The sequence below is a fragment of the Dunckerocampus dactyliophorus genome, chromosome 9 (assembly GCF_027744805.1).
Source record: "Dunckerocampus dactyliophorus isolate RoL2022-P2 chromosome 9, RoL_Ddac_1.1, whole genome shotgun sequence".
NCBI classification, from domain to species: Eukaryota; Metazoa; Chordata; class Actinopteri; order Syngnathiformes; family Syngnathidae; genus Dunckerocampus; species Dunckerocampus dactyliophorus.
The window spans coordinates 29,183,042-29,201,397 of NC_072827.1; the positions used below are offsets into that span (position 1 = coordinate 29,183,042).

At 42.6% G+C, this 18,356-nt stretch overlaps 1 protein-coding gene across 2 annotated transcripts in view; it reads left to right on the top strand.

Moving 5' to 3' along the window:
• Positions 1–18,356, top strand: part of igsf3 (immunoglobulin superfamily, member 3) — a 125,531-nt gene that overhangs the window by 99,777 nt on the left and 7,398 nt on the right. For both annotated transcript variants that reach the window (XM_054786138.1, XM_054786137.1), the window contains exon 7: positions 15,310–15,720. In XM_054786138.1, the coding sequence (XP_054642113.1) occupies positions 15,310–15,720 (411 nt within the window). The remainder of the gene's footprint in view (positions 1–15,309; positions 15,721–18,356) is intronic.

An 18,356-nucleotide genomic window follows, 5' to 3' on the forward strand; every position in this document is an offset into this window, starting at 1 on the left:
GTACACATTTTGTTGAGTTCAGTTTGTGTCTGAAAGCCTATTCGCTGAACGCATCATCACTGAACACAACAGTGCGTAGACAGCGCAGAGCACAGTGCTTCAGGTAATGCTGCTTCAACACAGAAAAAGACAGACACGGAGTTGTTCATTGTTTTGTGTGCGTTACAGTATATGAACAAGTCTGATTATTAGGTTATACATTAAGAGGGTTTAATTTTTAAGATTTCACGTCTTATGTGGTGTTGGGACTACTGTATTGTAATTTCTGGTGTATAAGCCGTTACTTTTTTCTCACTCTTTGAGCCCTGCGGCTTGTACAGTGATGCGGCTAATTTATGGTCACATTCTAATCTCACGACATCTCATATACTTCAGAGCAGCCATTTTGCGCTTCATGAGCGCACCCTCATCATGAAAAACACACAAAGAAATACATATGAGGTAGCTTTCAAGGTACAGCGATGCAACTTTTGCTCAAGTCTGCCAGTGGATCCTGACAGCGTGGAAAAGTGACGAAAAAGGCTGGACTACTGCGTGGTCGACAGGACAAGCTCAAGCGCTAATTTGCTTTGAAACGAAAAGTGACAACTGAGAGCGACAACTACAGAGAGAGACTGACAAAGTGTGTAACGAAGGAATTATGAGGCTGTTCTGTTCCGACACTGAAGAAGATGCACGGGAAAGATGGCGTACAAAGTTGTGTAGCATTGTTCTGTGTACTAAATATCCCATGTTACAACGTGGACACCTGCGACTTATAGACAGGTGCAGATCTTTTTTTCTCTTTAAATTTAGTGGGTACAGTTTATATTAAGTTGAACATTATTTTCTGTGTATATCCGACTGTCAAACAGCCCCCCTCCGCGAACGCCTTCTCATCCGACTTCAGCGACCGTAGGAGACTCAGCAGATAAATAAATAATTCATTGGAGCTTTTTTGGTATGACTATTTTTAGAGGTGCTAAGATGGTAAAATGTCTTTGTTGTGTGTGTGATTGGTAGAAATCCTCTCCCTGTTCCAGATTGCATGAGCAGAACTCACCACGAGGAGCTGAGTAACATGCACTGTCTGCACTCATGTACTTTATTTCCATTTAGCTTGAATGATCTACCGCAGGCTGCAAACAGTGGGTGGTCTATTGCTTAGCGCCATCAATCTAATGTGTGCACGCAACATGCCAACACAGCAGGGAAGGGGGCTGACCTCCCAGGACCCATGTGTAATTTACGTAGAGAATTTCCATGTAATCCGCCCTCCTCCAAGAAAAAAAAAAAAAGACACAATGCACAATGTGATCCACTTCCGCATACACTGGCTGTATTATTACATTTCACCTGATTGGGTTTTCTCTATTGTGTCTTGCAGCAGCGCAATAACCGCAAACACATGTTCAGCATGGCGGCTCACCGGGGAAGCCTCCGTCTCCGCGACACAATCTAATATCATCCTAACCTAAACTACACACACACTCACTCAAAAATGCATGCACACACACAACTAATTATGCTGAATCTTCCCAAATGGAAGTGGAGTTTAGATTAATGATGGTTCGGGGACTTCAATAAAACATTTTCTCATCATTTTAGCAGGCGCGTGTGCATACGGGCGCACGCGTGTCTGGCATGAGAAGAGGACATTAAGAGGTTATTGGTCGAGCCAGAGGGATGATGGGGATGTAGCCTGGGGAGGGGGGTGTCCTACTTAAGCGTTTCCCTCACCAGGGGTGGGCATTTGACAACATGTCCTTGATTGACTGTGGGGAACATTAACAATGTATTATAATTATTATTTTTGTATTAATATATTGTCAAAAGTGTGAAGAAGCAGGTTTTCCGACATAGATGTTTCTGAGTTATGTATGAAATGTATATTATAATATCCCCTGGGCACTGGATCGATCGCAGCTGGACTGGTCAGGTTGTCTTAGTAGGCTTCATCCGTCCTTGCGCAATGACTGGGGGCACGAACAATAGTCCGGCCTGGTAGAACAGCCCCAGTCTGAGGAGTTGCTGCAGAATCCAAAGTATTTATTCTGTGAAGGTAGAGCCATGTCCGGGCACTCTCTTGAGGTCAAAAATGTAAATATTCTGGACAGAGGAGACGGATGGTTTGAAAGGGTCTTGAGGGAGGCCATCTATGTCAAGTTAAGAAAACCGTCTCTGACCAGAGGGGGAGGTCTACGACACCATTGCTCCCCCGCATAAAATATTGTCCTTTCATCCCTTCCTAAAATATTCCATCATTAAGCCTCTACCAGATAAAGAAGACACAGCCGCCTTGGTTTTAGGCGTGAATATGACCATCATTGCATCTGCATGCCGGAGGCCCCACTCCATTGTATCCTAACGACTGCCACTTGACGCCACAAAAGAGCGAAACCGTTCTTCTTTGTCCCATGTAGTCATTGAGCATGAAGTGATGAAACCTGCTTGATTTGGAGGCGAAATGTCTTCTAAGATAACCAACAGTCTAACTGCAATCGACTCAGTGCCCGGAGAACACAAAGATCAGGATGAATGAGAATATTCACAGGTGTGTTATATTCTTTCAGTAATATATTCAAGTCAATAATGTATTTGTACTAACAGTAAGCATGTCTTAATAAAAGAAAAACACTGCAACAAAATAAACTAGAAGACAATGAAATTTGAACAAAAAGCGTGATTGATGGTTGAATAATTGCATATATTGAAACAACTGAGGCAAAATGAACGACTATGCACTACTTGGCTGCAACCAGCAGAGGTGCTGTGATTCACTTCCAATGAGTTTGCAGTCCAAAGAAGAACTCGAGGTCATAGTTGTGCACTCCGTGATGCCTCCGTTGCTTCAAGACACAATTAACAATCAATTCCACGCTATCGTCAGAATTCTCAATGATCAATTAAGCGACTTATTGCTTATTAAGGCTCTGTACACCTCCATGCTCGCTTGGCTACCTTTCACACGCCTTCTCATTATTCCTTATCTCTCTCCCGAGTTGCGTTATCTTGCCGCAGCGCTTTGAATTTGAGGATTTATGTCGTCGACTCCCCGCAACTTTTATCACGTCTCTCTCTAATAGTTCTCGCGGGTTATCCTCCCCTTTTTAATATGGGCTGGCACCAGCAGATGTGCTCCCTCCTTTCATTCCGGTGAAGCGCTTCCCACCATGCTGTTATTGATAGCGAGCGCAGTCGTCACAGGTTCTCCCTTATCAGGCCATGAATAGAAGCTGTCCGTCTTCATTACGGCCCGCCCTCTCATCAGGCGCTCCATCTCTGTCTCCCCACATTTGGGTTCTCACTCTCCTCGTAAGTCTCTTTTAATGTCTTCCCGGCCCCTCCGCTCTCACTTAGCGCCGTGTTTTTCCTCGGTGTGCGCCCCCAGCTTCTTTACACTCTTGTGATTTTTCAATATTTTATAATTCCCTGATTCCCTCCTCCTCGTTGTGATTCTCTCCATTATGTTTACATTTTTCTCCAAATATCTTCCTTGCCGGTATTTCATGAATAATAATGCTACGGTGATTCTGCTTGCACACAGCGGTGGCGTTATTGTCGGTGACATGGCGGTAAATCTTTTGCTTTTGTTTTTGGGCTGATATAGTTTGCTTTGCCCGCGAGCTCACCTGAGGCGGCACTTATGCCTGCATGCATGCCACTCTCTGCAGCACACTTATTTTTTGTTTTTTTTTTATGTTCTGCCTGTTTTTCCGAACACGCAACATGCAGGGTCATAAGTCTTCAAGGCGTGCACTGAAACGGAAAATCATTTCATAAAAGGCTTTTTAATTCATAGCGCTTGTTTTGAGACGCTCAAGGTCAAGCTCCTTTTCGTTTGTCGTCATCCTCTCACAAAAGCAAACCTGTGTACTCACGAAGACACGCACACGGGTGCATTTCTCTGTCAAACCTTATCTGGGTTTTCCATGTTGCGCCCAATCTGCAGAGATTCTCTCTTCGTTGTGTCTTAAGTATCCATAATCCTTGTTCGGCACGTACCTCGGTTTTAAGGTCATGGTTTGGTTCTTTTTTATAACAGTCCGGGAGCAAAATGCAAAACTGCTTAGCTTTTGTGTGAACAGCTTTAATGTTCATTTTTAATTAAACAGGAAAAAAAAACGCAAACTGCTGGCAGGTGGGTTTGTCCACATGGAAGGTATTTTGTTGCTCCACACCGAAATGGCATTCTGGGAGCCCTGAAATGTGTTTTTTTTTTTTTTTTTAAATGACTTCCAGAATGGAAAAATCTCAACACAGCGACTTGTCATTTCCATGTAGACAAGCAAACCACTACTTTCTGAAAACGATGACATCACCACCCAACACCGTCATGTGACCAGAAGTGACAAGCGGACAAAACATCTGAACACTTCGACTAGCATGACTCACCGCATCTCATCTCCTGATATTTTTTGTCACACCTCCACCATTCGCACTTTTCCCAACCGATTCAAACCATTCCACCATGAAAACATCCAACGTGTCCAGGGCTTCAAACGAACATTCCGAAAATGCCAACCTTTCCCGACATTCCCACTTTTCCTTTGATCTTACTCACTCCACTGTTTCGACGTTTTCCAACCAATTCCGACATTCCAACATCAAGTCTTTCAGCACAATGAATAATATCTGTTTACACATTTAAACATTTTACATTTCTCCCCAAATCCCATTTTCCCAGCAAACTGATCAGCCTAAGGATATTCCTTGCTAACTTAATTACTCAAGTTTTCAACATTTTTCCAGCCATTCGAGGGCATCCACACATACTGGACAAGTTTCTCCACGATTTTTTCATTTCTTCCCCCATTTTGTCTGCTAACCACTCCTTCATTTTTCAACTGATTCATACCATCAAGCATCAAACCGTTCAGCTCGTTCGGGAGTCGTATGAGACCATTTCAGTTTTTTCAAAAAAAAATTCCCGGATTTTTTAAAATCCAAAAATACCACAGAATTTTTCCCATTAAAAATGAATGAGGCATTTTGTCACACCTATAAGTTCCTCCACGATTTTTTTTTTTTATTTATCCCCTTCCATTTTTTTTCCACTAACTCCACCTTCATTTTATCCAAAATGACTCACAGAAGTAATTCCACTTGGTCGTCAGTCTAAACTTTAGAAAGCGGAAGACGACAGACTTTATGCGCATGCGTTCTTTCTTCTTCTATAGTTTTGGTGTCACATGGTTCTGTCTCCGTGTCTGTTTACAGCGCCATAGGTACGTTTGCCTCATGTATTACAGCATTTTCAACCAATGACCCGTTCCCGTCTGCATGCAACTATTTACTCGTCCAACACAGTGCGGATTAGTAAATTTCAAACCAATCCCAGGAATGTTTCCATGTGGGCAGGGCCTTAGGCCTAGGCCGAGTATGTAGGCGTCGTATAGGAAGAGGAAATAGGAACTGTATTTGTTTGCAGAGCAGACGCATGTACCATGTGGGAACCCTGTACGCCTCTGTACCGTATCGAATGTTTCGTACCGAAAAATCAGCCCACAAGCACCATTACACTCCTAGTTGTAAGCATGCTTGTGTTTTTCTGCGTGTCCTACTGTTGCTGTAATTGAAGTCGTAACTCAAAGCTAGCTACAGGGATGCATAGCTAAGTTGCGGCAGCTAACCGACTGAACCTCAGCCAGCTTGGATCAGCAAGCTCTCTTAATGAGCGCATGTTTTATGCGTATTGGAAGACCTGCTTCAAACGCATCCACAGTCTGATGTGTCTTTTTCTCTCCACGCCGTGTGCGAGCATCTTGAGGTGCATTCATTCATGTCGTGTGTGTCCACCTTCTTGCGGCTCGAATCTCAGGGATTGGTGAAGAAGCTACAGAAACCTTGTGCAATGCCAAGGAAAATTGTAGGTTACAGATTGTTTTTTGAGTTGTTTTCCCCTCGAGGACCGGAGGAAAGGTGAATTTTGTCTGAACAACTATGCCCATTCATGGTCATCATCCCTTCCCTCGACTTCCCAATTAACAAGGACCTCTGAAGAAGTGTGCCAAATCCAGCAGAACGGAGCTGTTTTTCCTTTCTTATGCTTCTCAATATTTCTCTCACAATATGTAAAGTGTTTTCAGAAACATAGTGATTAATAAATCGTGCTCTTTCGTGGTTGAATATGGCCTATTAGTCAAAAAAGATGTATGTTTAAGCTAATTTTGCATATTTTTTACCTAAATTAAGCGTCTTCAAGCATAAAAATGACTACATGAACTAAAATACAAATAAGGCATTGAAAAGACTCATTCAAATACATTGATGAAATGAAGTATTCTACACTGGCCACTAGGTGTCGGTAATGTCACGATAATGTTGAGTGAGACACACAAGCATGAGACTTGATCGCCAAAACAACAGGCTTTGTTATTTTTGCAGGTTTGAATTATCTCACAACAGGCACAATTAAAATCGCACAATAAAATCACAGGCTGCTTTTGTGGCCGCTACCCACGCCAAGCTGAAACTCAACTCTGAACCCAAGACGTCACTTCCTGTCCACCTCTTTCAGATCCTCCAGGGAGCATATTTATAGTAACACACACAAGCATGACTCTAATTTAGTGTAAAGGGTTGTTAGTTCATGTCAAGGGGCTCCAATAATGTTAAACATCGTGTGTAGGAGGTCATACACAGGTTTTCTATGCTCTAACTGGGAAAATATTCAATTAATTAATAAGGAATCCTACTTTGCAGAAATTCACTTATCACGGTCGGGTCTGGAGCCAATTAACCGCCATAAAGAAGGTATTACTGCGTTCCTGTCGTAGTTCGCCTAGTGGGATGACTGGACACCATATTGGCCCAAATGTGAGACAGTTCCTCGCCCTACAAATAAGTCTGACAAAGACAGGTCATCTCATTCAGGGCGTAGAGACGTATTCAAAGCTAACCAACAGGTGGTGCCAAACGATTTCTCCCTTGGTGAGTCAAAGCTTTTCCTCCGGTCGCTCCCACTGCACCAGTGGCATGGACGAGATGCCGCCATGACACACACACCCACTGGCATCTCAAAGCAAGTTAACAAACTGATGTTATGATGTTGATTTTCAAGATAATGGTGATCAGCGACGCAGGTGACCTTGGAAATACAGAGAAAAAAGTAGCACGAATGAAATATAATTCAACTGACTTGATGTCTTGTCTGTATTTACAATTGATTTTGTTTTACTTTTCCAAAAATGGGCATGAAGAAGAGGTATTGCCTTATATTCAGGGTCATCTTATAGTCCGGTCAATAGGATGTGGGGCGTATTATGTATGAAAGGATATCATATTTCTGGCCATGATTCATTGATCACCATTATCTTAAAATGAACATCATATCTCCTCCTTTGTACCCTCTGAGACACTTTGTTCGTCACCGGTGTGTGTGAGTGACAATAAGAAAAGCTCTGACTCACTTGGGGAGAAGAGCACCTGCCGGTTTTCATGTATAAATCTCAAGAAACTAAATAGAACACTTCCTGTCTTTTTCAGTGTTTTTACTTTGGGGGAAAAAATACTGTTTATATTCTTGTCAATACGGTAAGTAATACAACTCCGCTGCACGCAGTAGTGGTTTAGTAAAGGCACTCAGTGATGGATAAGTGTTAGCAACAGTGCAGTGATCAGCTGTTAATCAGCTGCGACTGAGACCCCTTTTTAAAGGTTTGCCTTTTCAAGCCTCACAGCGCTGTTGTTTGCTACCATTGGTGGAGGATATCAGCTTTGTTGGCTTTACGTGTGCAGATCCTCATAATTAGCCTGCCTTAATGACGTTAGGGGGATGAGAAGTTGTATCCCTCTGACACAATGGGATCACAGACGCATTGTTGTCATTAGCATAGAAATCATTCTCCCAATTCAGTCAGGAGGGCAGGACGGGTGTCCCACAGCCCTCATTTTCTCCTCCCAGCTGTGTGATGTGGCCACTTTAATGTGTTTTTATGGCATGGCGAGGAGCAGCCAGCCAAAGTGAGATGTTGTCAAGGGGATCAAGTCATGCCTAAGCCCTCAGAGTCCTGACATGCATGGCGGGAGGGGGGTCCCGGCCCGGGATTAACCCCGAGCTGTGCTAATGCTAATGCTAAAGGTAGAGCAGGCTGCCTTTAAGACTCTGTAAGTCCTCTGGAGTGGAGCTGCAAAGACCCCCTGCTGCTTTTCCAAACTCCTTCCCCACCACCCCTCACCATCGACCCCCCTCTAGGAGCATGTTCTCTCTTTTACATCTCTCTCATCTTCACCAAACGCGCCCTCCCTCCCTTTCCACATCTCCTCATTCGCTTCCATTCTGGAGCAGTGTTGCTAACCACTGTACGGTACCCACTTGGCCCCGCTTGACTCTACTTGCTTTTTATGAGGGCTGGTCGTAGGTGAAGGAAGAACCCTAAACGTGTTCATGTTTTTTTCACAGTGAATTATGTAAAAATCTTTATCAAATATTTTAAATAAAAGACAACAACACAATGGAGTGAACAAGAGGGTATTTCCAAAGGGATACTGACACCTAGTGGCCTTTTATAGGTAATGCTGCAATTAATTAGTGCGCTTTATATGGGTGATTCCTCTGAAAGGGGTGCAAGCGAGTGTGCGGTCACGTCGGGGGGCATGACACACAGACTACAGTGATTTGAAGCCATAACAATATCAAAGTATACTACAAACACGTTGAATAAACAAATATGCAAATGAGCTGATGTCTGCATTGACCAACTATGTGAACTTCACAGCATTTCAACATCCGACGCCGCTCTGTGCTGAAAATGTTGAAAAATGTGAAAAGTGTTGGCAATTTCAGTAAAATTTAAATTAAAAAAGGCAAGGTAATTTATTTTTTGTATCAAAAAAATTATCGAACCGTAACACCAACAAATTGAGCCGAACCGTGAATTTTGTGTATCGTTGCACCGCTAGTTTGTATACGAGTGAGATTGATTTGCTCGTGCTAACCCACCTGCAGCACAGTAGTTTTTATTTTTAATGTTAGCGTATTTATTGATATGACATTGTAATTCCTAATATCGGCGCGATAATCATTGAGCACCGCTAGTTAGAATCTACTTGGTAAAGTTGATTTGTGTATGTACACTAAGAGACCTTTTCCTATGTCACAGTAAGTTCCGTTTCTGGTTCTATGGTTACCAGCACACATTTTCTTTTTTTTTACCACCACAACAAGGAAACAGCTTTGTTTGACGTCGGAGCGTACCCCGTGCACGACTGTGCTGTGCGTCGCTCCAATGCATCCCCATTGATATACAGTATGAGCCAGAAACCTCATAACAGATTTAAAGTTAGCCTTGAACTTTTCTTTTGACAAACTGCCATACATTTCATAGGCCGCTGCGGTTTCCAGGGCAACCCAGCCTCCGTGAACACGACAGCATGGCCAAGATAACTTAAATAGGACCACAGGGATTTGATCCTCCACTCAGAAAAGCAACTCGGCAGCGATTAAGCAACAAAATTTAATTAAAAGTGTGATTGTTGCTCTGCGAAATGCATTGGAATGTTTTATCGGGGCGGAATGGTGATCTAATGATGATATGAGGCGTCTCCCAGTTGTGCCTGTTACAGTACAACACTAAGATGGTGCTTGTGATGTCGTGCCTCTGCATTTTCCTGACTCTGTTGTGTCATTACAGTGTACACAAATGCAGACATTACAGCATCTAATTGGCTCATTGAACCCTCATTTCAACCTCGTCCTTTGCGCGTCCAATTTGTCTCCTTTAATGGCAGCGCAGCTGAAAAGTGAGCAGTCATTTTTTTCGTGGTTTGCCCACAAATGCTACAAACAGTCCAGGTTTGATAAGAAAGCATGCTGGCAAAGTGCACACCAAACCCCCAACGCAACGCTGTTGTTTTTTTAGCCAGCGGAGGGAGTCGGTGGGAAGAAGATAACTCCATTATACATTTTAGGATTACTTCAAAGTAGCATGGATGGACAAATGTTCAGAAAAAGGATGCAGGCTGCGATGGGAATTAAAAAAAAAAAAAAATTTCCATCCATGTGGTGTCTTTTAATACCTGGTAGGCTTATTTCCCCCCCTCTTCAAAACAGTTTTGAGCAGCTATCACCTTCCTTCTCCAGGCTGATCTATATGTCTCCTGATCAACTTCTGTCTAATCATCTATCAGCAGCTTCATGCATATTCAAGCGTTCTCCCAACCTGTGCTCATGAATATGAATGCAGTCTTAAGTGAAGTAGGTGCCGCTGTAGCCTCTTTGCCTCGTTTTTAGATATACCTGCCTAATATGCACTTAATGACTGCTGAGCTGCACACCAAAAGCGTTAAAGCAAAGTGAGGGGGAGAATTTCTTAAATTGGACCTCATGAGAGAAAGCTGGAGTAGTTAAGAACCACCAAACTAATGCTGCATTACTCAAAACAATACACGCTAACAAACAGCAGTAATGGAGCAGAACGAGTGTCTCGTGCGTGCATGAGTGACCGATTTTAGCAGAGAGGAGATTGAAGGCAGCAAGAAAACGGGCCACCGCAGTGTCCTTTGCTAAAGCACTGCAACAGGTCTTAGCCTGTGTTTAGTTTTGTCATTTTATCCAAAAGAGAGACTGTGGCCATAGTCACCCTTACACTCATATTACCCAATATAATAGATATAATCACATGCTGATGATGATGATTATGTTATTATTGTGCCTGTTGTGAGATAAATAATGATAAAATCATAAAAGCCAGTGGTTTGGTGATCAAGTCTAGTTCTGTTGCTAGTGACACCTAGTGGCCAGTGTGGACTACAGCGTATGAACATCTTGTATCGCCTTAAAGGAAAAACTGCACTTTTTTTGGAATATGCCATCATCCACAATCGTTATAGGAAACATGAACACGTATTTCTTTTGCTTTTCTGTGCGTTCTAACGAGAGAAAACGAGTTAGCATGCATGAGCCAGCTAACAATGCACGGGAGGTACCCATTTTGGCTATGAAGCCCTCTTAAAAAAAACCCTCTAACAACGTTTTATTGTTTTATATACATGCTGTGATCGTACATCAACAAGTACGATGATGATAACGTGTAATACTTGAGTATCTTGCCGTATTTTGATGATTTAAAACATTACCGAAACGTCTTGCTTTGACATAGCCCGCAGGAGCTAACACGACTTCCGTCAACAACAGCAGCATAGAAACAGACGACACTTACAATGTCCGCTCTCGTTGGGATGGCTGTGTTTTCCAGCACGAGACTTGTTCTTCAGTCCTCGGGTGAAAAATGCTGACAGCGAACGAGCATCTTGTTGAGTCTTCGTAGCGAAATTGAGAGCCAGTAGTATCCACTCTTCCGTCTGTCCTGTTGCAGTGGCTTGAGGCGTTGTGACGCTGAGACGAGCAAGGCGTCGTGTTACTCCGCCGGATAGTATGGTGTTTGGTGCTAGCTGCTGCAATAACAATGTCGCTGTAGCTTGGTTATTATACAGGTCAGTTATTTCAATGGAACACTCTTGGTGGGTTTTGGGGTTTTTTGTGAGGGCTTTAGCGTCAAAATAGGTACCTCCCATGACGTGCATTGTTAGCTGGCTCAGACTAACTCATTTTCTGTCGTTAGAACGCACAGAAAAGAGAAAGAAATACGTGTTCATGTTTCACATAAGGATTGCAAATGATGGGCAAAATAAAAAAAAAAAACTATTAGTATTTTAGTTCATTTAGAACATTTTTAAACACTTAAAAATGCTTAATTTAGGCCAATAATATAATAATACATGAAACTAATACTAGGCGGCCATTTATTAATTTTTATCCTTTTTAATGTGAGAGTGAGGGAGCGATGTTGGAGCCGAAATGGAGCGAGGTTCGACTGTATTATATTCGACATTCTTTTGCTGCGGTGTTTGGTTTTCACGCTGCCAAGAGCCTCGTCGTGGATAAAATACGTCCTTCTGACTGCTGCGTTCAGTGCAGCGCGGTTTTCACAGTTTCAGGTCAACGGTGCTCTTTGAAGTGGGAAAAGTGGCAAACGTTTTGTAGAAATCATCGAAGCAGTTTTTGTTACAACTTTGTCAAACAAACGCGGATGAGAAGACAACCCCCCTGGCGAAGGTGAACGCAAGAACCCGCACTTGAAGTTTGAATGCCAAGTTAAGGCACAACAGAGAAACTGTTGACGATCCCGTGTTGAGGAGGTACCCTGGAGGCTCATTAAGGCAGCGCTCGAAAAGGCACGAACCCCACTCTTTGCTGAGGGAGAGCAAACGTAAACGACGAGCCAGCCTTGTTGGGGTGTGATTGAAACAGCTCCCTTGTGCTCGTGTATGAAGCAGGCCTAATCAATAGCCCGTGCACTAATACTTAGCATCCTTGCATCATATGGATTCCTTTCCTGCATTTTCTCCTGCGACGTTGCAGCAGGGAGGAAGAAAGGCGTCAATATGGATATGTGTGAGAGGACGTGACTGGCTGCTCTATGAAGTCGCTTCTCACTTAATGTCACATTTCACTGGCGGTCTACTCTGGAGGGAGACTTGAAGGTTGTTTTGGAGTAGAGGAGGCAGCATTTTCGCGTGTCTTTATTATTCGTCTCTCGCTTATATTGTGACTTCTCTGTCCTGCATCTGCTTGAGCGAATGCTTAATTAGAATAACTTGTAATAGCTTGCCATGCTTCTTAATAGGGCTTGAATAATTAGCATATTTTATCTTTGAAAAGGCATTTTCTCTAAACACTGATGTACAGCTCCTGCCTTTCAATCTCGCCTTTTTTTCCCTCCTGAACTTGAAATGAGAACAGCAATTTTTTTCTCCCTCCTGTGCCAATCCAATCCTGCATGGCTCATCTTTTGAAGGTTTGGAAGTAAATCTCCTTGTAAAAGAAATGATTGCCAGGATGCTGCTGGGCTGTGCCATCATTAGAGCGTAGGGGACGGGGAGGCTGTCTATCATGGCTCATGTGGACGACTTAGCAACAATGACTCATTTAGCAACGCTACAACAACACCTTATTGTTTTATATAGTAAATGTAACCTAAAGTAGCAAATATGCACGCAACATGTCAGTAGTTGACCTCCAATTTTTGCAGAAATAGAAATAATCGATTCCTGGGTCAAACAGCCGCCATGATACTTGTACAATAATTGCTGTATAAGCCTTGTTTACTCACATTTAACTTAACTGTCATCCATCCAAGTTTGAAAAAAAAAGTGAACCACTAAAACCTGAAAACAAAACATGCTGCCTTAACTTTGATGGTGAATTCCAACATCAGGGGACAATACAAGAGCAGAATGAGAAATCTATTGAACACTGTGCACAATTCTCAATTGACTGATCAGTTCGGGAGCTGTTTTGTGCCCCCTGGTGGACAGCAACAGCCACTACTGTAGTCTCATTGCTTAGATCAATACGTCTGCTCAATAATATAGGCCAGTCATTTGGAGCGTGCTCTAGCAGCTATTTAACTTTGATACCCTATTGATGAACACTCCCTGGACACACACAGCACAATGTGGACTCCTTATCATAACATTATGGACGCCCGCACAATCACTTGACAGGATGTTTATCATTGTCGCTTGCTGTGGTGTAGCGTGCGTCATACCAGGAGACTACGTAGCCCAATTAGCCTAATCTGATAATGTTAGACATTGGACTGTAAGCAAGGAAGTCACACCACCTGACATCGACTCCCCTTGACTTCATTGGCAGAGACACCCTTCTCCCCTAATAATGTCTCCTCGCCGCTTTACAAACCTTCACCTCCTTTTCACTCGTCTGCCGTTGTCTGCTTTGTCATACATTTTCTTTCTACCTTGATGCCGAGCAGCTTTCAGATGTCTTCCATTCCTGTCGTCTTCATGTGGGCTCGGTGTGTGTCACTTCCTGCTCAACAGGTGGTCTTTCACCAAGTGAGAATGCTAGAACTCGCTCCAAGGGCTTTGTGGAGGATTTGGGCATCAGACAAATAAGAAGCTATTATATGTTGGTGCTGATCCAGGACTTTTTTTTTTTTTTGGAAGATGAAGGCCATTTTTTTTACATTTTCTGCAATTTCTCATTCAAGCATTGGCAGTAGGTGGGTTTCTGTGGTGCTGATCCAAATGACGATTGTCCAACCTTGGTGGAGGTTTTTGTTTGTTTAATGGCCGTTACACAAAAACTGCTGAGCCACTTTTCATGACACTTTGTGTAGGGCAGGGGGGAACACTGTTCGTTTTGATGCAAATCCAGGATCCTCACTTATTTGTCCTCAATGACAAAAAATGTCAGCTTCCCAAAAACTGCTATAAAAAAATTCTATACTGTGAAACCTTTGTTTTTTTTCGTACGCCCCCGTTTTTTTAGGATTTGTTTTTTGACGAAAATTATTGGCATAAATACACTCCTGGTCAAGATGTTAAGACCAGTTGGGAAATTGCAAGAATTGACATTCTGCACTGTTGGGTCTTGAGGCTCTAAGTGGGCCTTCAAAAAGAAGAAATGGGAATGAGACAAATCAGCTGATCAACAGTTTAAGACCACAGCCTTTAAAAGCCAAACTCTTGGCAGAAATGTGGATTCAATGTCATTTCCTGTCAGGTATTCACACTGTCATGATCTCTTGATAACAAAGGCAAAAAAGCGTTTTCTCTTTTTGAACGCGGCCATCATTGCTGCTGAGGTTGGACGCAGCAAGACTTCAACAATCCTGAGGGTTGTCGAACAAAAAAAGTCAAGTGGTCAACCTCGAATGTCACTGGCCTTGAGCCGGTGGATCCGATTTGCTGTCCGTCAAGACACGGGACCACCCTCGGCCCAAATGAAGGCTGTTATTGGTGCCGAGTGCAGTCCAATGAACCATCAGACGGCATCTGCGAGAGAACGGTTTTAAGAATAACGTATTCAAAGGCCTCATCTCTTTCAACGCCACAAAACTGCCCTTTTGGAATTTGTACGGGAGCACCAAACATGGGACATTGAAAGGTGGAACAAAGGTTACAGCAAAAAATGTAACCTTGGCGGTCCCGATGGCTTCCAACGTTACTGGCATGACAAGGAGATCTCGCCTGAGATGTTTCCACACGACACAGTGGCGTTGGCGCCATCATGATCTGGAGTTGTGTTACCTTCAATGGAACAATGGAGCTTCAGGTTGTGCAGGGGCGGCAAACGCAGATGGCAACAGGAGAGCATGTCTCTCGCTCTCTTTTTTTTAATTAACAATGAAAAAACAATAACAAATAAAGAACACTAATTAAACGTATTTTGTGTGCAGAAGAATTAGCTTTCACAAACAAATAGCATCTATGAAGGTGACAAAATGTGTCGCTAATCCAAAAGAGGTGTTGTAGTTCTGCCTGTTTCCCTTCCTTCCCTAATCTACTCATGTTTCTCTGCAGAGAGTAAGCTACGAATGCAAAAGACCAACCAGTCAATGGTCAACCTGGAGGACAGTCGGGTCAGGATCAATTGCTCCATCGCCTCCCAGAGCAGCCAGGACTCCCAACATGCTGTGTTGTGGTACGTGAGACGAGCCAAGGGGTCGGAGACCGACGAGCTCCTGCTGAGGATTGAGCGATCAGGCGCCATCGAGTACGGCACTTACGCAGACGAGGAGAGGCTCCGGCGGCGCGTGCAGGCCGAGAGGCTTTCGCCTCGCCTGTATGCCCTGACGCTGAACAGGGCGGAGAGCAGCGACTCGGGGACGTACTACTGCCTAGTGGAGGAGTGGCTGAGCGACCCAGATGGAACGTGGTATCGCCTCTCGCGGGACACGTCCGGGTTCACGGAGGTTCTGGTTAGACAGCCAGGTGAGTGTCTTTGACAGTGTTGTCCTTTTTACTGGTGGATCTGTGAGACCCGTTTTTGTTCCCTTTTTTACAGGGACTCGTACCCCACTGGGGTAAATGGCCTTAGTATTGGAACCTTATTCTGTTGTTGACTTTTATGGTACATTTTCAGTACCAGTCAAAAGTTTCTACACTCTTGCTAATACTATTGAGAGAGAAAGTGTCTCCAAACTTTTGACTGATAGTGTACACTACCAATTGGGCTACATTGTGGCCATCTATCATCACTCACATCATTACTGGACATTTCATCAGGTACACCTGCACAAAATAAGAACCAAAACTAGGGCAAAATGTTATCATTAGAGAAATATCTAGACTAAATGTTCCACTTGCAATTTCAGAATAATTCTAAAAAAAATAAAAATAAAAAAAATTCTGTTATCCAAATCAGCATCAAAATTGATGAGGTTAACAATCCCATATTTAACAATATTTCATTGAAGTGAAAAACATTTTTTATGCTACATTTTTATTGTAAAATGCACTGAATGTTGTTAAAAATGTTTCACGATGAAGCTGATATTAAATTTGTTCACATTTCATTATTCAGTCTGTCACGATAATCGATAAATCGATTAATCGAACGATGCTTCATCTGCTGGGCTCTCTGTAGCACACAGGCTGGATGACAAGAGGGTTCACTCTGCATCTGCCTGTGCACATTGGTTCTGTAGTGGAATGAACGGAGAGAGTGAACCCTCATCTCAGACAGCATCTTTGTGGAGGCGGGGCTGCTAGTGAGTGGATACAGAGTGCTAGCAATTAGCCTCTTGAGGCAGCATACAGTATGCTAACATGAATGAAGGCACAGAAGCGATGGTTTCTGAGGCTGTGTGGGAATATTCTGGTTTTAAACAGAATGAACAAGGTGAGCTACATATGAAGGTGCCTCGGGCAGGAGAGCCTTGGTTGGCAAAGTAAATATAAACGTTGTCAATGTAGTGTCGTTCACTACATTGCAAAAGAAGTGCAACCATTCAATACGGTTATATGGCATACAGTTCATGCCATATAATTGTGATGTTTTCGTGAAACATTAAGAACAGCAACAGTTGTTGATCTCGAACGTCTTTTACTGTCAACAGCTTGCAACTCAGCCAACAACACACAGTACATACAGGCAACTACTGTGTCAAGCTAATGTGGCTCACACAGGTACACAATACTCGAGTACCATCTAGTGGTTCAAATGTGAATTACACTTCTCATGACCATAACTAATGAAAAAAATTGTCTCAAAAAATGTTGTCCATAATATCGATTATCGACGATAATTTGAAACACAATTATTGACCAGCAAAATGTGTTATTGTGACAGGCCTGTTTATTACAAATAATGATAATAATAGTTGTAATATGAATATAACTGTGGCATATTGCAGTGCTGCATCATATTGACAGCCGTTTCAAATATTTTGCCCCTCCTGTAATTAAACCAAAATATTAGTTTTACACCAGTTAACCAACGCCAACCTCAATGATAATCATATCGTTTAATGAATACCTCGCTGACCGTGCGATTTAAAAACAAGTATGACGCAGGTTTACCTAATAAAGTGACTGGATGCTGGGTCTTAGCAGTGGTTTAAACATTTTTTGCATTTTGTCGTTTGTTACTAATGTTGGATTTTTAGATTTTTGACACAGCCAAACATTAAAAATAAGACTCAGTCAAGATTACCCCGAAGAGCACTCTCACCGAATCCTTCTTGCCCACCTACGTCAGTCCTATTTGGACTCCTTTGCATGCACAGTATAAAAAAAGCTCATCTGATTTCCTGCCTTTGCCTCCCCGGGTGCTAACAGCCTTAGCCGCTAACGACAATAACAAGCCGTTCAATATCCTGACGGCAGTCAAATCCGTGGAAGAGATCAGCTGGCACCAAATAGTTTGAAGCCAAGACAGCTGTCAGGCGCCACACGGAAGCTTCTCGTCAGGTCACTTCTTCTGGGAAAAAAAAAAAAGTTTCCAAAGCACTCAAAGGCGTGATGTATTTATGAGGCGTGTAACGGGACGTATTCATCAGCAGATTTTTCAGTACACAGAAATACGGAAACGGACAAGACAAACGCACTGTCTGCTTTGTTCAGTGGAGATGGCAAGCGGGGCGACAAGCTGGAACTAAACTGTTGCACTTCCCTAAATTTGTACATTTTATATATTATCATATTTATTTAGTTGTATTTTATATTTGAGAATTTTATTAAAGAATTAGCTGCTAGCAAATTTCCATTGTTGTTTCATTTTAACGTAATAATGCAGTAAATATTACTGAGCACTCGTGCAATAATGCCACAATTAATAGTGAGCATATAACAATAATGAATTCATTACTACTGAAACTATTTTTATATATTTTAATTTTTGTTTGGGATTTGAGAATTTTATTTATTGGAGAATTACCTGCCAGCAGCTTGCAGTTTTTTTAACTTTAAAAATCATTCACAATGTTTACACAAGCAAAGCAATTTTATGTGTTTTGTTCCCTTATTGCGCCCAAAAAGAACCGAACCGTAACTACCGGGTTACACATTGAACCATGATTGTGGCGCACCGAGTATTCATGTGTATTCACCTCCAAATAAACTCCATG